Source organism: Diabrotica virgifera, chromosome 4, assembly GCF_917563875.1.
Source record: "Diabrotica virgifera virgifera chromosome 4, PGI_DIABVI_V3a".
NCBI classification, from domain to species: Eukaryota; Metazoa; Arthropoda; class Insecta; order Coleoptera; family Chrysomelidae; genus Diabrotica; species Diabrotica virgifera.
The window spans coordinates 129,467,981-129,491,393 of record NC_065446.1 but is presented as its reverse complement, the minus strand read 5'-3'; the positions used below and the strand labels follow the sequence as shown (position 1 = coordinate 129,491,393).

The 23,413-nt window shown below is 31.3% G+C and overlaps 1 protein-coding gene across 2 annotated transcripts in view; it reads right to left on the bottom strand.

Annotated features, from left to right (window-relative positions):
• Positions 1-23,413, bottom strand: part of LOC114329331 (sodium-dependent dopamine transporter) — a 333,781-nt gene that overhangs the window by 14,491 nt on the left and 295,877 nt on the right. For both annotated transcript variants that reach the window (XM_028278387.2, XM_028278388.2), the window contains exons 9-10: positions 20,319-20,547; positions 13,822-14,090 (exon numbers count right to left, since the gene is read on the bottom strand). In XM_028278387.2, the coding sequence (XP_028134188.1) occupies positions 13,822-14,090; positions 20,319-20,547 (498 nt within the window). The remainder of the gene's footprint in view (positions 1-13,821; positions 14,091-20,318; positions 20,548-23,413) is intronic.

Below are 23,413 nucleotides of genomic sequence, written 5' to 3'. Positions count from 1 at the left end.
ATTTAGACCACTTCGCACATTACAACATAAATAAACTAGTACCATATGGATATTGTGTAGAAATGGGAACAAGAAACTTCAGATTATTATTTCCACTGTAGTTACTGTGCTGAGTTAATCAAAGGGTGTTTCGTGTTTATTCTGTGTATTGTGTTTTAGGATCTAAAAGAGCGACAAAATATTATTGGTGTCAATTTTTGAGATAATTATAAAAATTTAATAATACTGATAATACATTCATTGAGAGTGAATTTTTATAAAATAGTAGTTTCTTTCAAGTTACGTATCAGTATAACCAATCTGAAAAAAATATGGGTGATTTTGTTAATTCAATTTATATAATCAACTGTGAATTTATCCAAGCTCTCTGGCCGGGACATGATAGATATTTACTGATAATTTATTAGTAAATATTTACGGAAGTTTAATTTCACGCAAGAAAATGGTAAATAAGACTTAAAAATCAAATGTAAACCATTTTTATTCAGTTGCAATGCGAAGACAAAACTGTCTTATTTTTCACTTAGAACAGAGAGCGCAAACCAGCACTCTAAATCGACGATTTTCGACAAAAAATCAATTTTGTTCACAATCACAAAAACATTTTAACCTTTAACTACCCGCGCATCAAAGAAGTACACGCGTGGCGTACTTTGTACGCCACAAGAAAATACACTTAAAACAGGGTTTTTATACAGGGTGTCCAGAAACTCTACCGACAAACGAATACAGGAGATTCTTCAGATAATTTTAAGATAATGTAACCCAATTCACTTAGTCCGAAAATGCTTCCTAAGGGAGCTAGAGCTCTTTGAAGATGGCGTCTTGTAATTAGTTTTTCTTAAATATCTGCAGAACGCTTCTATTTAGAAAAACAAAAATTGGTGCGCGTATTTATCTTCAAGATATAAATCTAATCCATCCATTGCAAATTTCTAGTACCGATCATAGGCGTCCGTTTTGGGTAGGGCAACGGTTATTTTATCGCATAACTTTTTTATCTTTAACTTTTATGCATTTCTGATACTGGATTATTAAATTGGGAAGTACTTTAGTACTAAAAGGTACTCTTGTTTTAAGTCGGTAGGACACGCCGTTTTCTAGAAAAATCGATTTGAAAACTTTTCGCTTTTTGAATAAAAAAATAAAAAAAAACCGTTTAGAAAGACGAAAACTGGTACATTTATTTATATTCCAGAGATAAATCGATTTCATTAATTGCGAATTTCTAGTACTGGTCATAGGCGTCCGTTCTGAGTAGGTCAACAGTTATTTTATAGCATAACATTTTTGTCTTGAATTTTTGAGCATTTTTGACACTAGATTATTAAATTATGAGGTATTCGAGTACTAAAAGTTACTCTTACTTTATGTTGGTAAAATACTTCGTTTTTTTTTAAGTTCTTTCAAACGGTGTGTCGTACCTTTTAGTACTAGGATACCTCACAATTTAATAATCCGGTGTCAAAAATGCATAAAAGTTAAGGACAAAAAAGTTACGCGATAAAATACCCGTTGCTCTACCCAAAACGCACGCCTATGACCGGTACTAAAAATTTGCAATGGATGGAATCGATTCATCTCTGAAAAGTAAATAAGCATACCAATTTTCGTTTTTCTAAATAGAAGCGTTCTGGAGGTATTTAAGAAAAACTAATTTCATGACGCCATCTTCAAAGAGCTCTAGCTCCCTTAAGAAGCATTTTCGGACTAGATGAATTGGGTTAAATTGTCTTAAAATTAACTGAGGAATCGCCTGTCTTCGTTTGTCGGTAGAGTCTCTGGACACCCTGTATATATTTTTTTGAAAAATAGATTTAGTTGTTTGTTATAAACCTTATTCGGCATCAGCGAATGCTTGGAGTTCCTTCTCAGTAAGTAAATTGGGATTTCTAACTAAAATCTGATCCCTTGAAAAATAAAATTGACAAAAAAATTTTTTTGAAATGTGGTTTTTTGCATGAGAAAAAGTATTATTTTTAAGGAAAAATATATTTTGTGGCATAATGACTAAAAAAACAATTGAAATATGTCCTTAAATTACTACAATCGTGGCATATTTTGTACATCACCGGAAACAACAAATAAAATACTGGTAATTACGAAAACGCCGATTATACGACCCTAAACACAATTGTAAAGCACATTCCAGTGATAGGTTACATATGTAGATAAACAAGGTCAAAAATTAAATTTTTAAATATATTTGCAGTAGAATTCTTATATCTGGCGAACAAAATACGCCAGCGCGTGTAGTTAAAGGTTAATGAAAAATTCTATATAAAAGATATATTTATTTAAAAAAGGTCTAAACGGGCCACATCTATCATAACGTTTTCGACCTAAGTAGATCATCGTCATTGCTGTTATGAGCAAATCACACGCTCATTATCCAAAAATTCATGGGTAAAAACCCTTTAAATGTTAATAAAATGTGTTACAATGGCATTATTATTTAAAAATCCAAGTGATGGATAAATATATGTAAGGATATGGCCTTTGGCATCCTATGACCCCCCAAAAGGCACGTGGGTTGCATAATTGATAATATGTCTTCACATTAAGGACGGTGAGTAGCAACTGGTTGAGTTTTAATTTTAATTTTGGACCCGTAACAGGGTCCAAAATTAAAGAAAAAAATTGTTGAAACATAAAAATATATTAGCTGACAAGAAATTTCAACCACAAACATACAAATTCAACCCATTAAACTCGCTAGTTAGGAAAATTAAATGAGCTTCATGCATATAAGTTATTATATTTTATGTACTTAGTTTGAGTTTATGTTTTTTATCTATTTTGGTTGGGGTTTCATTGAAATTTCTCTCCTAAGGCAAATATCCCCTACCAAGGCGAATATCTAGATCCGCCACTGATCCTAAGAATGATGAATAAAATACCAGCTTCTGCAGAATATCATGCAGACAAAGAATTTAGAGAGCCGTAGCGCTGAAAGGCAACGAATGTCATAGCTGCGCAATCTCAGAAAATTGGTTAATTACTCATCTAACCAGCTTTTTATAGTCTAAGATCCGAATATAGGTCGACATGCACCCATCTGCTTCCCGGATGAAACATTTTTTTTATTAAATTTCATACACAAACAAATATGACTTGTATGGGTTGCCGATCAAAATCGTGTCTTAGCTATTCTTAAGGGGGGCGTAGGGGTTGAAATCAATATTTCAAGCACATTATTTTTGAAGGTATGGTAGAATAATTTTATTTTTAAATTAAATAAGTAGTGAACAACGGTCAACAGCTATTCTCATTCTCTTTTGTAAATTACTCCGTGATTCAAAAACATATTTCGATGTGCATCACTTTACGACTTGACAGACAAAAAAGAAATTGAAAATAAAATTTGGCAATACTTTAAACGCGTTTTCCTCAAATCTGCTTTTTTTTAAAGGCTGTAGACATTGTAACTCAAAAACTACTTGACCGATCACCTGGAATTTTGTATATATTTTCTTTAGATACTCTTTGAGGAATGAGGTAAAGCTGTCGCGTTATTTTATGTTTTATGCTTATCTTTTGTTTAACAATAATAAAAATACAGTGGAACCCCGTTAACTCGGATTAATTGGGACCGCGGCCGATCCGGGTTATCGAAAATCCGGGTTAGCCGGAGAAAATGGTAAAAATTAATAAAATATGGTATGCTTACAGATAAACTCCGTTATAATTGTCACACAGACACTGGTAAACCACGTTCGCATTCCACACAAAACCACACATACAAAGCGTCGTCAAAAGTCTCATTCTTAGCTTTATTAGCTTTGCTCCGATTGTCCAAACTGTCTTTTGTTATCATTTTGAAAAAAAAAATTCTTCGATTTTAGTTTTATTTTTCTTCCAATCCGATACTGTAGATGTACCGACACCATAATATAATGCTGCAAGATTCACCTTTATCAATTCTACTTAATGCTTCTAGTTTCTTTTCCATTGTCACTACAACATTTTTACGTTTTGTTGCCCTTATAGACAAAAGACACGCAAACACAAAATCTGAATAAATTTACGAACGATTACAAAACACGACTTTACTACACACAATACCGTCTCTGATGTTATGTTATTTAATAACAGTGATGACTAAGACCATTGTTAAAAAAATAATTTTAATAGTCTTTTCTACACAATGCAAGCAATTTCAAATAACTAAAGGATAATACAGGTGCCTGTTGTTTTCGACAATGAATGTGGTGTGCCATGAGTCATTTTTACTATGGTATATGTAGTTCAATCCGGTTCCATTATCTCTCAAATATTATATTACATAGAGTTGGTACAAAACCTCGTGAACCTTGAAAATGCGTATGTATAACCGAAATAAAATGAAGCCAAAAACATACGACTATTTTATTTGCTGCGAATTGCGCGACAGGGTCCCATCTGCACCCTGATATTTTCAGTAATGTCGGATTCATCAATCGTTTCGTTCGTATATTGACGTCACCAAATGAATGAATTAGGTTCACGAGATTTTGTAACAGCAATACATTTTTATTGTTGAAATGTTTGTCTGATAAAAATCGGTCCGGGTTAGCCGGAGTTCCGGGTTATCGGGGGCCGACTTATCGGGGTTCCACTGTATTTATTTTCACTCTTTTTTGTAAAAAAATTTCGTTGTTTTGACTTCTAAGTGATATCGAAAAGTCAAAAGTGGATAAAACTAAAAAAACTCAACAGCGTTACCTCAAAAATCTCATAAGCTAATAAAATCTTTTTGAATTTTTAATTTATCATGATCCAATGATGAGTTCTGATGTCCGCTGCAAAATTCCTTGTTTTTTGAGGTGCCCTTAAAAATTTGCCACTGTTGGATTATTTTTCAATACTTTTCCTTGAATGTTTTCTTGAATAATCTATGAATTGTACTAAATATGCTTATTTAATTTAAAAATAAAATTATTCTACCGTACGTTAATTAAAAAAAAATGGGCTTGAAATATTGATTTTATCCCCTACAGCCCACCCTTAAAGATAGCTATGACACGATTTTGATAGGCAACCAATGCAAGTAGTATGGTGAAATCTATGTATGAAATTTAATAAAAAAAATGTTTCATCCGGAAAGCAGTTAGGTGCAGGTCAACTATATTCGGATCCCGTACTATTAGGACAGCAGTAAACATAGTTCAAATAATCATGACAGTGATTCTCCCATATCACTCAATCATGATCACCAACCTCCAAAAGAAGACGTCACCTTATTAAGAAATACTTCCAGAAAAACTATACTACAATCACAATAAAGATGCACTAGAAATAAACAAACCAAGACACGTTAAATGTTACCAAGAAGCACTCCAAAATCATGATGTACTAGGTATATACATTGTAAATCCCAAATCGTGATTTACAAAGTTTATACATTCAACCTGCGTTCTTTTGTTTATTTCTAGTGAACTTTTATTGTGATTTTAGTATAGTACTTATTGATTTAATAGTTTTCTTGCTGTAAGATTTATTTTGTTATTTTAAACTTTCGGAAAGCGTTCTTAAACAAACAGAAAAAGTATTATTTTACACGGACATTTGTAATTTGTGTAGTATAAAACAATATCTGTTTTGAAGATTTGTTTAAAAAATTATTTTTAGTAAAAAAAAAATTATTATTGGTAAAAATTTTTTTTATCACTACATGCGTTTTATTGCAGAAACCTATAATAATATAAAATGTAGTCTAATTTGTCGGAATAATAAATATATTTATTTATGAACCTTTTACACACGAGAAATGCAACTTATTATACATTTTTACGTACTATTTTTGTAATTTTGGATTTAAAATAGGCAGGAAAACTTCCAAAACCAATCACTTACGGCGGTTTAATCACCATTCGCACTTTTTGTTTTCAATCGAACCTCTACATTTTATACGTATTTTCCCTAATATTATCCTGAATAATCCTGAAAGAGTAGTCAATTTAGTTTCCTTTGATATGGAAATAAACAAAGATCGGGGGCAGTAAGATGGGTAAACGTTTTTGGGGATTAGGAATTGGGGAGCAAGGTCGGCATTTGATAATAGGGATAGTGATTTCTAGTGGAGACTTAGAAGGTAAAATATAGGACGTTTCGATTAAATTAGTGTCCTAAATAGTTTTTTTCTTTTTTGGGCTGAGAATAACTGAATTAATTGATGGATACATAATTCGGTGCAAACAATTTTTTTTATTAAGGAAAAGTTACCGCATCCACCAACAGGTTATTAGCGGCATTACTAGATAAAAAAAGGTTAACAATGATTTTTAACAAATAACAAATAGCTAGAAAAAATATTGATTTAGATTAGATAGTAAGTCTTTTACTGGACAGTTTTCTCCTGATAAAGCTGGTAGGGTGTTTGGTAGATTGTTTATTGAACGTTCACTTTGATATTTTGGACCCTCAAATGACCAATCACTTTTTGTAAAAAAAAACGTTTTGAGATCATTACATACACACTCGCGCACTAATTTAGATTCCGCACTTGATTGCTGCTTTACGAGTACTTCTGTCTGCCCCTTCATAGCCGATAATTCCTATATGTGATGGGATCCATATAAATTTCGGAGTCGTGTTGTTTTCTTGTGCAATTTGTTGTCCAGTTTTTATTAGTTTCTCTAAAGGACTTTAAAGGATACAGATGCTGTATTGCAAGGAGAGAGTTGGGAGAGTCGGTGAGAAACAGAAATATTTAAGAGGTTTGCATGTTTTAGGGCACGATACAGAGCAAATAGTTCGTTGAAAGTAAAAAGGAGAATATAACAATAGATAAAAACCAGCTGCTAATCTATGATGACTGTGATGCATCACTTTCTAATCCGGAGCTCACCTCTCCAAGATGAGCAAGTATTTTTTTATTCAAGTTGATCAGCCTTGTTTTTATTGATCTTTCTTTTAAGTAGGGACGGATTTTCTTTAACATGTCACTGAGACCTCTCAAATCAGAAGTGAAGTCATTGATTTTGATTATGGGGTTCGATAAGCCAGCTCTAGGAGGAGGAATAATTGATCACAGTTCAGCGAAAATGGTGGTTCGTGATTATTGATGAAGGTTTTGGCTGGATGTAACATGCTAAAAATGGATACATTCAAATGCGTTGTTTCTTCAAGTTTAGATGTCTTTGGTTTCTTTCGAGTTGCTGTAGGTTTTGGTACTACAAATGTATCAGTTTCTGGAGAAGCGACTTCACTTATAGAGCGTTTTGAATGAGTTTCTTTGTTTTCGGTCACTTCTGTATTTACATTTGGAAATTTTGACTCAGTATGTTGTGAATTGGTGTTTTGGTGTGATGATGCGGTTGGAGCTTGATTAGATTCAGACGTTTCAGGTTGGTTAGTCGTACTTGTAAGGGTTTGGGTAGGAATTGATGCTGTTACTGTTTCTACAGCCGAATCGCGTACAGTTGTAGTATTTAAAGTTATAGAACTTAGTGGAGTTTGTTGTGTCGCAGATATATTTTTAGGTTCGGTGCAGGCTGCTGCCACGTGTCCTGGTTTTTTGCATTTGAAGCAGACGTTTCCATCTTGAGAAATGAATATTGTGTAGTTTGTGTTTTCGAATGCTATTGTTATGGCGCTTGGGATGGTTAAATTGTGAGGGTAAACATATATTTGCCGTCGAAAGCTTAGGATCGGGCTATATTCGGGAAGATTTGCGCCGATTTTTAGAAATGTTATGGGAGATACAAGATGCAGACCGATTTTTTGCAGTTCTTTTTCAAGAACATGGTGTGGAATGGGCGGACATACTTGTGACATAACAATTCTTTCGGCAGGTGTTATAAGTCGTCTAGCCTTTAAAAGTTCTCCTCGGATAGTGATTTGGCCATGGTTATCTAAAAACTCATCTAGGATATTCTTGTTCGCAAGGTACATACAAACTCGGTTGTTGGAAAGGCGGGAGGCGAAAATGATATTTTTAGGTTGAATAATGTTACCAAGAGGGATTAGGTAGTCATGAAGTGGAGTATTTTCGATTTCACTAAACACTAGTGCTAGCTGTCTAGACGGCAATTTAAATTGATTTGTCACTGCTGAGTAGCTTTTCGGTGAAATTTGGTTTTGTTGAGATTGTTGATCCATGCTTGCTTCGGTGGATATCATTTTAGAAGAACAGGTATCACCCGCAAGAATGAGTGCGGCCCTGTCCCCCTATTGGGAAAACCGACTCCAGTTTTGTCAGTATAAATCGCAATAAAATTGAAAATGTGTTTAAAATGTTACTTGTATATACAATTATTGTATATTATAATATAATGAAATATTTATTATTTCACAAATTTACGTGAAAAGTAGATAATATGCCGTATATCACTTACTGCTTTTTTGTTATGTACCACTTTCACAAAAACTTAACTTATATATAAATAAACTTTTATTTATATTTACTTGTTGAAACGATAAATTTTCTGCTAATTGCTTTTGATAACTGCCTAGCTCGTCTTCGATACGATGTTAACGGTACGAAAGTTCAATATATTCTCCCGGTGCAAACAAATTGTTTTAACTAAATTTTATTAAGTAGTTCAGAATCTTTTATTCTTTTTTTCGTAAGAGGTCGCTTTATTATTATTTTTGTTTATAATTTTAAACAAAAAATGTCTGTTGTAATTTTTCACTAAAGTTGATTTTTTTTTCAAGTTATAAACAATAAAAAACTGAAAAAAGAGCAAAAGATGACGATTCAAGGCTCAAAAACACAAGTAAAAAGTATCATTCTTGTAATCATCAAGTACCTAAATTCAAGCTCAAACCTTCTTGTATCAGCTCCTGATAAGAATTTTAGCCACGTTTTATTCTAAAATATATTTTTTTTAATTGTTAATGAGGAAGTTGTTTATAACTCAAAAACGATCAACTTTAGAGAAAAATTACAAAAAACCATTGTTAGAATAATGCAAAAAATCTGAAATAATCTAAAATCTGGTCCGGGTCGATTTTTTTTTAAATTTATAAAAAAGTAATTTTTAATTATTAATTATAGTTAGAATAAAATTAGATCGGGCTCCCCTTGTTTTTTGTAATTTTTAACATGCTAAATTACATAACCAATAATTTCTATCCGATAAACAGCTAGGTTAAGTTCGACTTTATGTCGTATCTTAGACTAAAAGGTATATCTCTTTTGTGATTTGTGCACTAAGAGACGGTATAGGTGAAATTTGTTAATCATTTTAGGCACTATAAGAGTATTTAACTTAAATAGTGGTATTATAATATCACCCTGTACAAAATATGTTTAAAACTCATTCAAAGTCATTAATCCATGTAGTATCTGTTCTTGTATCAATAACCGCAAGTAACATTGAATCGTCATGTTTTGTTATTTAAATGTGTATATAAACATTAACTCGGTGGAGAAAGATTATTGTACTCAGTATTTAATTGTTGTAGTAGGTCGTTACTGTGATATGTAAACATATTGTTATGGTTAGTCGTTGATGGAGGTGATTGTAAATATAATGTATTTGAACCAAACAATAGAGTTTTAATTAATTGGGACCAGAAGGCATAACATCACACTATTTAATACATGGCTGATCCTGCAGATTAGAGGAGGTCTTCTGTAAGGAACAAAGATGGCGGCACCAGCTTGGAAGTATAGACGGCGAAAACAGACCAGGACAGGAAGAATGCAGAGAACCCAGTGAACAAAGACAAAGTGGAAATAAAATGTAAGTAAGAATGTCTATCTTTATTAAAAATGCTTCCCTCGTTTTTATAGTATTATTGAACATTAAATATTTATCTTTTCTGATTTTTGAATAATTTATGAAGTATCGATTTTTTTTAAGAATATCTATGAATTTTGAAACATGAAGTGATTTTTTGAATTGAATATTTTTATCAAAGTTTATTATACATTTACGTACTGTATATGCTATTATTGAATTTTTATTGAATTTATTTGAAAAATCTCTATCCGATTTCGATTTTTAGTACGGTTATTTTTGAATATTTTATGGAATATCGAATTTTTTCCAAAAATTTCTATCGAATTTTGAGATATAAACTTATTTTGAATATTTTTATCTAACTTTGCATATGCTATTTTTGAATTTTTATTGAATTTTTGTCGAATATGTATACTATTATTGAATTTTTATTAGCCATTTTGTTTTTATTATTGATATTTATTGATTCTATAGATACATTTTCATCGATTTTGTGTTAAATTTTGTATGAGATGAACCTGAATTAATATTTTTTTGAGTGATAAATGATATTTTTTTAATGAATAATGATTAGTGATGACATACGTTAATATAAGAGCTTAAGACAAACATTGCTATAAGCAAGAGATTTATTTTTAACGAACCGACCTGATGCGTCGAGATAAGGAATTTGGAGAAGAATTATATAGATAAGAAGAAGAACTAACAATAGTATAAGCTAAATATTATGAGACAACTTGAAACAATAAGAAGCCCACTGCTCTTGTCAAATTGGGAAGGTACTAAGTGATTTATAGAAGCTTGAAAGCTTATTAGAGACCCACTCTGTGTTTTGAGAGTACCTATTTTATTCATGATTATTCGTGAATAAACAACGGCCTCAAAGCAAGGGATTGAGATTGTGAAATTTATAAAAGAATTTGATCTAGCCAACGATGTTATACCCGCTTCTGTTAAGGTAGATTGTAGAGGTTTCGTGGCTAGTATTGAGTATTATGATTGTTATATGGAATACGTAGAAGAATTGGAACTTTTCTCTCGAGTAAAGCCACTTTGATTAGTCGAACGTAGGCATTGAGGGATAAGTAAAGGAAGTGATTATTATGATGTTATATTATGAAATGATATATTGATGATTAAATGACAAATGATTGTTATATGAAGATGAATTATGTACACTGTATAAGTGTTATTATGTGGAGAAAAATGAAGAAATATAGTTATAGTACCAGACAAGAAGAAGAGAGAGAGAAAAAAAAAATAATTTTATTAAAATATGTGGGAAAAATGGAAGAAGGAACATAAAATTTGTCAGAAATGTCAAAATAAAGCAGAATTAAGAATAATATCAAATAAGTAGCTAATCCTTGAATTATGTTTAAGAATTGAAGTTGTAAATTTTTGTTTTCTCCAAAGTAACGTAAACTATAAATAACTTATTTTTAAATGTAGATAATGGATTCAGGTTAAATTTTCGCGGAAAATGGAAGTGTTTGAATTAAGGATAGACAATATCTTACAATAGTGTTAGTAGATAGTAAGCAAAGGGACACAAAAAGTGAAGTTCTTAGAGAGATTAAATCTTTATTATAGGTACAAGAGAGTTATTAGAAGTTTTTTAGAGACACATATTAAAAGTTTTAGAGAGATTACATTTCTATTATAGGTACAATATTTTAAAGTTAGTAAGGCGTATATAAATAAATCAAAATAAGACTGAAATAATAAGATGAAATAGTAAAGTAACGTTAAATTCTTTTTTTTATATACTATTTAATAGAGTTTTAGGTAATATTAGCTTAGCTTAGGAAGTATTAAAGTCGAGATTTTGTTACAAGTAGATTAGTTACGGCTTATAGGCACTAAAAGACTATTTAAAAGTAAGGATCAATTTCATTCACTGTGGACACTGTTTTGATGAAGTGAATTAGTGAACGAAAAAAAAAAAGGACGAAAAGACACGACGTGAAAGTACGTGAACTAGTAATAGGTTATAAAATACCAGTTTTAGTATAGGGAAAATATGAACTTTTGTGTAAAATAGGAAAAAGAATATACATGTTTAGGGAAAAATTGATTGATCTGAAATGTACCATGTTACAGTTAGTTAGGATAGTTAGGAAATTTAATTTTTGAAAATAGTATTAGGTAATCATAAACACTCTGTGAAAGGGAAAGAGGGATATACACTCAGATATTCTTCTTCTCTTCTTAGGACTTTCTTTTTTTAAAAAAACGGCGATGATAGACAATCAATCTTATTTTAAAAATATGTAATTTTAACAAAACGGGGAGGTGTGGTATTATAATATCACCCTGTACAAAATATGTTTAAAACTCATTCAAAGTCATTAATCCATGTAGTATCTGTTCTTGTATCAATAACCGCAAGTAACATTGAATCGTCATGTTTTGTTATTATTTAAATGTGTATATAAACATTAACTCGGTGGAGAAAGATTATTGTACTCAGTATTTAATTGTTGTAGTAGGTCGTTACTGTGATATGTAAACATATTGTTATGGTTAGTCGTTGATGGAGGTGATTGTAAATATAATGTATTTGAACCAAACAATAGAGTTTTAATTAATTGGGACCAGAAGGCATAACATCACACTATTTAATACAGAACCTAAAAAAAAAACGAATGAACACTGGAACAATGTACCATAACTTTTTAGTGGCACATGCGTCGGAAATTAATTAAAAGTTAACCTACCTCACTACCAGAATTCAGTTTTTTTTCATTTCATTAAGTTGTATATGATTAAAAAATAAGACTCAGCGTATATAAAACCCATCACCCTTTCCCCCTTCCCCTCCATCAAAAACTTCATTTTTCGTCTTTATTTTTTTAGGTGGGATGCAATAAATTTTAAAACTTCAAAAAAAAATTCACACGCGTAGTTGAAACATGTGTATTTTTTTTAGACCTGTAGGCTGACCGTACATATCCAAAAAAATGTTTTTTTTTGGAAAAAATCATGTTCCTGTTTTTGGAGACGGCGGCACGACTTTTTTTTATTTTGTGTATTTTATCAAACATTATATTTTTAATTTTTTTCAGAATTTTCCGTATCTAACTTTCGCCACATTCAAAATCTGAAAAAGTGTTTTTTAGGGGGTTTTGGGGATTTTCCGTATTTTATAGACTTTAAAATAGATCAAATCAATGTTTTTTATAGGTAATATGTAAAATGAAATAACTGCGTCTTTAAGGACATTCGAAAATGGGAGAAACACGCTTAAAACCCCCAAAAACCCCCTAAAAAACAGTGTTTCGGATTTTTGAAGATGGCGAACCTTATGGAAAAATCTGAAAAAAATTATAAATATAGTGTTTATTTAATAAAACACACAAGATACAAAAACATTAGACCTGCATCCATCTTTAAAAAACAATAAAAAATTAAAATATTTTTTTGAGGTTATGTAGATACACTAAACCTATGGGTCTCTAAAAAATAGATATGTTTTGTAAAAGACGCTAATATGTGTGAATTTTTTGAAATTTTAAAATTGAGTGCATCCTACCTAAATAAATACGAAAAACGTTGTTATTGATAGAAGGGGAAGGGAGTGGTGGGTTAAAATTACGCTGGGTCTTATTTTTTAATAACATAGAACTTAAAAAAAAACAAAAAATTTTAAATTCTGTGAGTGAGGGAGGATACCTTTTAATTTATTTATCCCGTCCATAAGGGGAAAGTGTGATACGCCACTGTCGATGCATGTGCCACTAAAAAGTGAGGGCATAGTTCTCATATTATGTTTTCTTTTAGGTTCTACTATTTAAGTTATAGACTCTTATCGTGCCTAAAATGATTAGCAAATTTCACCTACATATACCGGCTCTTATTTTATACGTATTCAGTAACTTATTCATTATTTATTTGTTCTACTGTAATTCTGACGTTTTCTTCTTGTTTTGTCACTGTTGTAGTTTTATCACAGTTCATAATATATTCACGACCTACATTATTATAGACAGTAGACTTTAAATAACTCCCCGAAAATTCAAAATTGTATATATCATATGTTTTACATGTAGGGATTTTATTTCATCCTTTATTTTTTATTTTTGGTGACGTATATACGATTAACAATTACAAAGAAATTCAGTTAGATACTAATATAGCTAGTTACCTTTAAGCAAGATCCAGGCGTAACAATAAACTTGTACAGGCCAATCGCAGGAATCATGAATACTGAAGATCCAGCAATTACCCAACCCAGGATGTTGGCCCAGCCAGGATACACGTAGTTCTCGTAGGAGAGGGGTTCGTATCCTAGCAACCCGTAAACAATAATAAACAACAGAAACACCGGCGCTGCAAATTTCCAGCAGAATCTCCAATAATACCCGGGAGAAAATCCGATCATGTCTTGGATATCATCACAGAATCGTTGAGTTCCTGCAAAAAAAAATTATGTAAAGTTTTTTGGTGTATTTGACTCTATATGCAATACAACAACTGTCTAGTTGCAAGTTCCTGAAAAAGTAGGAGAAAAAGACCAAAAAAGACTTGGTGGTAGACATTTAGGCAGAAAATGTCAAATGTCAAATGAATCTGTCAAGCGTATCTATAATACTATGAACTGTCTAGATGCAGGATAGAATCTTATGGAGAAACGTAATGACACTTGAGTCTATGATTCTTTACCCGTGCGTCATCATAGGGCTTTTCACTCACAGTCATTTGTTTGGAGCTTCTGTCATGTGTCACATAATGTTAATACAGCTACGTCATACGTTATTGATATAATCAATGATACAAACCAAAGACGTATGACGTAGATATATTAATATTATGTGACACATGACAGAAGCTCGAAACAAATGACAATCGATGAAAAGCCCTATTTAAAGCATAAGAGATAAGTTGTAAATATATTCCACGCAACAGCAAGTGACAGAAAGTGGCTATTACTCCGATCACAGATAATATTATAAAATTTGACGTTATAAAATAAATAGAATTTAAATTTTTGGTGCAGAATTATAGCTACATTTAAAGTAACTTAATAAATTCTTTTAATATCATTGGTGATATTAAATATTTTTGTTGTAATATAAATATTTGAAAATAAAATATTTTCTTTTTGTTATTTATTTTACTTTTACGGAAATTTAGACAAAACCGTCCCTTAACAACTGTGAATGAGGTTTACTTTGTATGTAAATTAATAACAAAATAAAATACTTACCATAAAATTTCAAATTCCGGTACAAAATTAGTTGTGAAAACAACTGTTGGTTTAATATAAATAATTTCTAAATGCAAAAACAGGACAAAAAGACAGCAAAAAATCCAACAAACTGACAGTGATAGGCAAGGACCGGATTAAATGCAATCTGCATTTTTTGCATATTTTTGCATTTTTTTTGATAAATTAGAAAATGTTGCATTTTTTCAAACAATTTGCGTTTTTTTTTGATAAATTCAGAAAAGTTGCATTAATTCGATATTTTAAATCTCAAAGGTTCACTTTCACTTCCAATTAAAAAACTATCAGTCGTAAATTCAATAACTGTGTATAATCCATTTCTTAAAAAAATGTTTAAATCAGGTAATATTCTTATTCTATTATCTATTTTTGGGACTAAGCCGACTAATACCTAATAGACCAGGGCGCATCTGTAAAAATATTAGTACATTTGGACGTTGAGAGGTGACTCAAATTTTTTTGCAGAAATTGCATTAAAATAAATCAAATAATAATATTTGAGTTATCCTTTCTCTCAAAAAGGTCCGAAACATTGTTTAAATAATCAAAATGTCAAAAAATTAAGGAAAAATTCGATTTTTTTCTTGGTTTTTTGATTATAACTTTAAAAGTATACATTTCCGAGAAAAGTTGTACTGACACAGAAGTTGCGTAATTAAATTTCCTACAATATAGAATTGGTTAAAAATTTAAAAAATAGTCACCCTTGTTGCAAAATAGCAATAATTGTGAAAAAAACATACAAAAACAAGTATTCGCATTTTACGTTTTTCAACCATTTATCTACACTTAGGACCTTCATATTTCACCCAGAAAGACTTTATAATACAGTAAAATAATACTGTAAATTTCATTAAGATCGGTTCAATAGATTTTGCAAAATAAATTTTGCAATCCAGCTTTCGTAAAAAAAATTCATGTTTTCAAAATGCTACAGGACTGAAAATAAAACAGATAGCAAGTTGAAAATGCTTTTTGCTTATAGAAGTGTACTGTACCTTTCATTTGCAATTTTGCAAAATTAAAATCGATTAACACCACGGCGTCAGGAATTTTTTTAAATAAACATTAATTATTGGTGCTACGCCCAGGACATCGGATAGTTTGCTCTGATTGGGCATTCCAATGACCTTTGATAATGATTGATACATTTTAATTTTTATTACATTTCGATATAAATAAATAAATTTGTTTATTGCAAAATAAAAACACATACTCTATCCTTTGAAATAACACTTTTATTAGCAAAACGTTCTTTTTTCATATATTTTAACTTAAACAATAAAAGTTTATTATTTTTAAACATAAGCAATTGTTTAAACAATATTTCACAAACAATAATAAAATTAGTTTGATTTTTGTGGAATTAAAATATTAAAATACAACAAAATATAGAGTAAGAAAATAATATATTAGATAAAGATTGGAAGAAATTTTGGTGGAAATCAACTTGTGTGAATCTAACACCGCTGTCCTGCGCGTAGCACCAAAAATTATTGTTTATTACAAAAATTTTCTGACGCCGTAGTAATTAATCAATTTTATTTTTGAAAATTGCAAATGAAAGGTACAGTACACTTCTATAAGCAAAAAAAATTTCAACTTGCTATCTGCTTTATTTTCAGTCCTGTAACATTTTGAAAAAATGAATGTTTTTTGCGAAAGCTGGATTGCAAAATTTATTTTGCAAAATCTATTAAACCGACCTTAATGAAATTTACAGTATTGTTTAACTGTATCATAAAGTTTTTCTGGGTGAAATATAAAGGTCCCAAGTGTAGCATAAATGGTTGAAAAACGTAAAATGCGAATACTTGTTTTTGTATGTTTTTTTCGCAATTATTGCTATTTTGCAACTAGGGTGACTATTTTTTAAATTTTTAACCAATTTTATATTGTAGGAAATTTAATTACGCAACTTTTATGTCAGTACAACTTTTCTCGAAAATGAATACTTTTAAAGTTATAATCAAAAAACAAAGAAAAAAATCGAATTTTTCATTCAATTTTTGACATTTTGATTATTTAAACAATGTTCCGGACCTTTTTGAGAGGGAGGATAACTCAAATATTATTATTTGATTTATTTTCAAGCAATTTCTGCAAAAAAATTTGAGTCACCTCTCAACGTCCATCTCAAAACAGATGCGCCCTGGACTATAATATAACTTGGTCGGTAAGATAAGAATTAGTTGACATAGGTTGTAAAAACCTGTTTGCTCTTTGTAGGGTGGATAAGCAGGTACAGAAATTTAGATTTTAATATTTGTTTATAAAAGCTGAAGTTCATTTCGTGTTTTGATTCGCAGTGCGTTGTTGCGTATTATTTTTGACATATAGTTTAAATTGAGTAACGAATAATTTTTTCGCCAAAATGCCGAAAGTGACAAGTATTAAACATTTGTGGATAAAGGCGCATCCAGAGCTTTCATGGGACGGAGGTAATTTATTTTGCTCAGCGTGCACAAAAATTGTACGTACCTACCTATTACCTACCATTATACTAATTTAATTTATAATGCCTAATAGTCCAAAAGATTATTAATGTTGCATTTTAATATTGCATTTTTCATAAAGGCTCTTACATATTTTTCACAAATCAATTGCATTAAAATCCGCATTTTTTTACATTTTTTTGGTGCATTTTTTCCGGTCCTTGGTGATAGGTAAGCAAATCAGAAACGTCACAAATTGTACATACTTAAAGTCTGAGAACGTTCCCAAGCGTCTTCTTTGTACCTATCTCTTTTCGATGTGCTGACTCTAGAGCGTTTATAAAAATAACATGTGTCTTTACTTAATGACAGGCGGTACTTATCTGGTTTGTCTTTAGTTTCATGCGCAGAAGACAATGATGCTAGAAAAAAAATGGGTTTTTTATGTCGCCAGGTATTAATGACGCACGGGTAAAGAACCCTAGACTCAACTTATAGGAAGGAAAACTCTTTAAGGTACGATTCCGAACAAGACCGCAAACCGCAAACTGCAAATCGCAGACCGCAGACCGCAGCGACAGACCTACTGGTTCATATGGTTTCTTATGAGGTTGATGTTGAGTAGAGCGGCATAAGATATGACCCAAGACAGAATTGTGTGGAGAAATGCAATTAGGGAAGCCGACCCCGCATAGGGATAAGGCAAAGAGAATGATGATGATGATGTTGAGTAGAGCGGCACTGTCGCCACCGCACGCAGAACGTCGCCACCGCAGACCGCAGGACTGCACCAGAACCAATAGTGTCGCCGACCGCAGATCGACGACACGTATTTTTGCTGTTTCCAAATTGACTTAAATTGAAAAGAATTGAATTTCTTTTGAAAATGAGTATTTTAAATGAATAAGAAGGGCAATTAATTAATTGTTTAGCAAAATATTAAGTTATTTACGAGGCAAGCTTCCTTCAAATTGTTTACTTTTAAATAGGGACCTAGTTGATTTTCTTTCTTTATAATGCAAAAGTAAAAGATAGTCGTCATCTTCTTCTTCCATCCAAAGATATAACATTAATTCATCGTTGTTCATTGCGTCTGACATCCTACTTATACGACTTTTAATATTATACTATTATAAATTCCCATCGTGCAATGCTGTTGTCGATATTATGTAGATGAAGTGCAGTTCTGCTCGGAATTGGTCTGACCGCAGACGACACTGTCGCTGCAGTCTGCGGTTTGCGGTCTGCAGTCTGCAGCCTCTTTCGGAATCGTACCTTTAATGGCAAAGATAATAATGATTCCTGGCACCTCCGCCAAACTTTAGAAACCGTATAGTTACTGAACACTTCAGCGCAAAAATAGGGAAAGCAGTTAAAAAATGTTATAAGCAACTGTTCGAAGTATATGATTCCCTTTTTTCAAAAAAAAAAAAAAATAAAATTTAGGTGATTATCCATGAGTTTAATGCGAAGATGAGATGTGGACAGGCGGTTGAGTTCTCTGCAAATAATCATTAAGAATGGCAAAGGAGAGTTGTCCTATGTGTTATGGTCATTATATTTCTCGTATCCTTATCAGTGTTACAAGTCATTGATTTAATTTCGGCTCGAAGGACCAAAATAATAGAGTAAAATTGAAGGTTTTGTTCATTAAAAAAGCAGAAATAGATGTACATTTTTATTTGATCCTGGTAACGACAAACAAAATTTCAAAAACTAATAGATAAACTTAGCAGCTAATATTAAGCTATAGCGCATTAATCAGAGTGACACTAGAAGAGCATATGAATTTTTTTGTAATAAAGTTTTTTAGCTCTAAGGAAAGAATCTTTTTTTTTTAATATGTGCTTCTTATAAGCTGTAAGATAACACAAAAGAAAAAGAAAAATTCATACACCCAGAATTAACAAAAAATAAAAACATGATTCAATAGGAGGTAAAAGATATTACGAAAAGAAAAAAAAATCAAAATGCTGCATTAGAAATTGCAAATTAATTGTGAAACAGTGAAGTGGAATAAAATACAAGAAGACGAATAAGATGTATAACGGGAAAAGAAAGCATTTTGGAGTCCATTTGATTGCAAGATGGTCGAGATTCCTGTAGACAAAAAATATTTTATCCAAGGTGATTTGAATGGACATATTGGTAGAGAAAGAGCGGGAATAGAAAGAGTTCGTGGATATTTTGGGATGGGAATAAGAAGCCATGAAGGAAATAGTGTGATTGATTTTGCAGTCACATCTGATTTTGCTGTGATTAATGCGTTCTTAATGAAGATTAAAGACGTGTATGTTGTCTATAGTAGCGAGAGAAAGGAAAATAGGGTCTATTTTGTGTTGTGTAAAAACACAGCTCAAAGAAGTTACCGACTGTAAACTGATAAAGAGTGAGTGTGTAGTTGTTCAACACCAACCGGTGATGGTGGACATGGAAAAGTTTAGGCGAAAAGGAAAGCAAGTAGGATATCAGAAAGTAAAGTGGTGAAAGTGGAATGATAAAAATTTGGTACAAGTCTTTAAGACTTTCAAGAATAGAGCGCCATAAGAGTTTAAGAAACAAGATACGGTAAATGCCAGGAGCCAGAAAGCCAATATCAAAATTATGGTACGAGGGGAAGAGGAAGTGATAGAAAAAAACACATTGAAAAGAGTTTCTTAGGAACAAAGAGACTTAGTGGTGAAACAATAAAGTGCAGCAGAAGTTTAGGAAGAAGCAAAGCGCGCTATAGCTACCCCTAAAAAAGATTGCATGTAAAGCTGTATGAAGAGTTGGAAACACCCGAGAGAATAAAAGGTCTTTTCTAAAGAGATTAAGTGCGGCAGATCAAGAGTGCGGAGGAGAGAGTGTTAAAACCCAATGCTGAAATAAAGCAAAGTTGGTATGAATCCTATGATGGCAAAGATGGTATGAATTACATTGGTCCCCCATCATTACTATTAAACACAAACATAAAACTTTTTTTATAATCTAACTTACCATATATCCATGAAACTGCTATAGCTTCAAAAAATACGGCAAACAACATAGAATAGCCAGCGGCGTACCTATCCAATAGAAGAAAAAAATAGAATCCTCCTTGGGAACACGATGCTAAGCCCACTAGGAAGTAAAGGGTGAATAAACACGCTACAAAAATTTCCCTGTTTCGTCCAATTTTCGGGAACTCGTCACTTAGTGCTGTTATTATGGCTTCTGAACCGCCAAACTGTAATAAAAATCTTGTTAAAAAGATATTAACTCAGAACAATTTAAATATTTTTACTAAAATGGTGAAAAAAGGTTATCTAAACTATCTTTGAACTTTGATTTTTTATAGACATGTAATGTCAGATTTACATCGTTTTTTAAATTCCGGAATTCCATTTGAGTACTGGAATGCCACTGGAATAATGTGAACCTTGATCAATCCAGTACAGTTGACTGGAATGACGGTCTATTTTTCACTACAGTTCGCCCATTCCAGTGCCATGGGAATAATATGAACGGCCAATCCAGTGCTTGATTATTGCATTAAAGCATTGTTACGATCTTACTAGGCGAGCGGCAGGCATCACTAAAATGGCCAGAAACTGACCACGGTGAGGTGAATGGCTAACTTTAGTCATATTTTATGTTATTGATGGCGCTGAAAACGAAATTGAGGTTTATTTTGAATTTTATGAGGGGGAACATTGTAGAAATCGCGATTTAACCTTAAAATAAAATAAATAAAATCACTTTTTTTGCGTATACCACACTACAACTCAATTCCATTTTAATTTTTTTTTTTCTGAAATTTTACAGTATACATTTCTCACCTTTTTCAAAACAATGGTACCTGCTACAGTTATCGGTCTTATTGTAATAAAGGTTATGAATTTTTTAAAATAAAAGGTGCAGATTTGTGAATTGCAAACTTTAATCGCAAAAGTTGAGTGACGAAATTTAAAATTTAGCTTATTAATCACGTTTATGTTAAAATATTGAGTACAAAAAAGTTTTGTGGAAAGTTCTAGATCCAAATTTATTATAGAAAAAAAAATTGTGCATCTTTAATATCGACATTATAAATCCCCAAAATACCGCTTATTTCTCGAGATACTGACCATGGGTGGTAAATGGCTAATTTGGGTCTTACTTTATGTTTTTGATAGTACTGAAAACGAAAATGGAATTTATTTTGAATTTTAGGTGAGGGAAAATTGTCAAAATTGCCATTTTACCCTAAAAATAAAAAAAAAATAAAATCACGTTTTTTGCGTTTAACGCGCTACAACTCTATTCGATTTTAATATTTTTTTTTCCAAAGTTTGTACAGTATATATTGCTTACCTTTCAAAAGACAATAGTACCTACCTGTTTAAATCTTTTATTCTTATTCTATTAAAAGTTACGAATTTTTTAGAGTAAAAGAGGCAGATTCATGAATTGCAAAGTTTAATCACAAAAGTGGAGTAATGAAATTTGAAATTTGACTTTTTAATCACGTTTATGTTAAAATTTAGAGTACAACGAAGTTTTCTGGTAAGTTTGAAATCAGAATGTTTTATAGAAAAAAAAATGGTGCAACTTTTAATATCGACGTTATACATTAATGCTTATTTTTCGAGATACTGACCATATTGGGTAATGGCTAATTTTGGTCTTACTTTATATTTTGGATGGTGCTGAAAACGACAATGAGGTTTATTTTAAATTTTTTGTGTGAGAACATTGTCAAAATCTCAACTTCAACCTAAAAGGGAAAAAAAGAAATTAAATCACGTTTTTTTTGCGTTTAACTCACTACAACTCTGTTCTATTTTAATATTTTTTTCTGAAATTTTTATAGCATATATTTTTTCACCTTTGTGAAAAATATGAGACTTGTCGTAGGCTTTCAGTCTTATTCTCTTAAAAGTTATGAATTTTTTAAAACAAAAGGTGCAGATTCGTGAATTTCAAAGTTAAATCGCAAAAGTTAGATAAAAAAAATTTAAATTTATCATTTTGATCACATTTATGTTAAAATATAGAGTCCAAAGAAGTGGTGTCTGGAGTTTTCGATATAAATGTGTTATAGAAAAAAAAAAATGGTGCAGCTTTTAATTAAAAAAAAAAAACATGATTTTATTTTTTTTTATTTTTAGGGTAAAATTGCGATTTTAACCGTGTTATCTCACCTAAAATTTAAAATAAACTTTATTTTCGTTTTCAGCACCATCGATAACATAAATAAGACCAAAATTAGCCATTAACCACCCATGGTCAGTATCTTATAATATAGTCATATATTAAAAGTTGCACCATTTTTTTCTATAAAACATTTTGAAGAAAACTTTCCAGAAAACTATTTTGTACTCTATATTTTAACAAGAATGTGATAAAGCTAAATTTCAAAATTTGTTAAGACTAAAAATATAGATTGATAAATAAGACTAAAACTTGAAACAGGTATGTGTCTTTAGAAAGGTGAGCAATATATATCTACTGTACAAACTTTAGAAAAAATATTAAAATGGAAAAAAATATATAGCGAGTTACATTCAAAAACGTGATTTCATTTTATTATTATTAGGGTAAAATTGGGATATTGACAATATTCCCCCAACTAAAAATTCTAAATATACTTCATTTTAGTTTTCAGCATTATCAAAAACATTAAGTAAAACCAAAATTAGTCATTCACCACCCATGGTCAGTATCTCGAAAAATAAGCGTTATTTGGGGATTTATAACGTCGATATTGAAAGTTGCACCATTTTTTCTATAAAATATTTTGATCTAAAACTTTCCAGAAAACTTCTTTGTAGGGGAGACCGGGGCAGAACGGGATACTTAAGAAAGAAAAAAACCTAGAAAGAAAACTAAACTGTTTATTAAAAAATAACAAAGTCAGACAGGATCACTTGCTATTAAGCTTCATAAGAATGACTTTATTTATAATCCAAATTGCTTAGTTATTTGGTTATAAAGAACTTAACTTATTAGTGCGAAATTCGCGTTTTGCCCCGGTTACGGGGCAAAATGGGAACGTATTTTAGTCAAGCTGGCAGAGTTCACAAATATGAGCACCTTCGTCTTCATCCTCAACATATGCGCAGAAATTATGA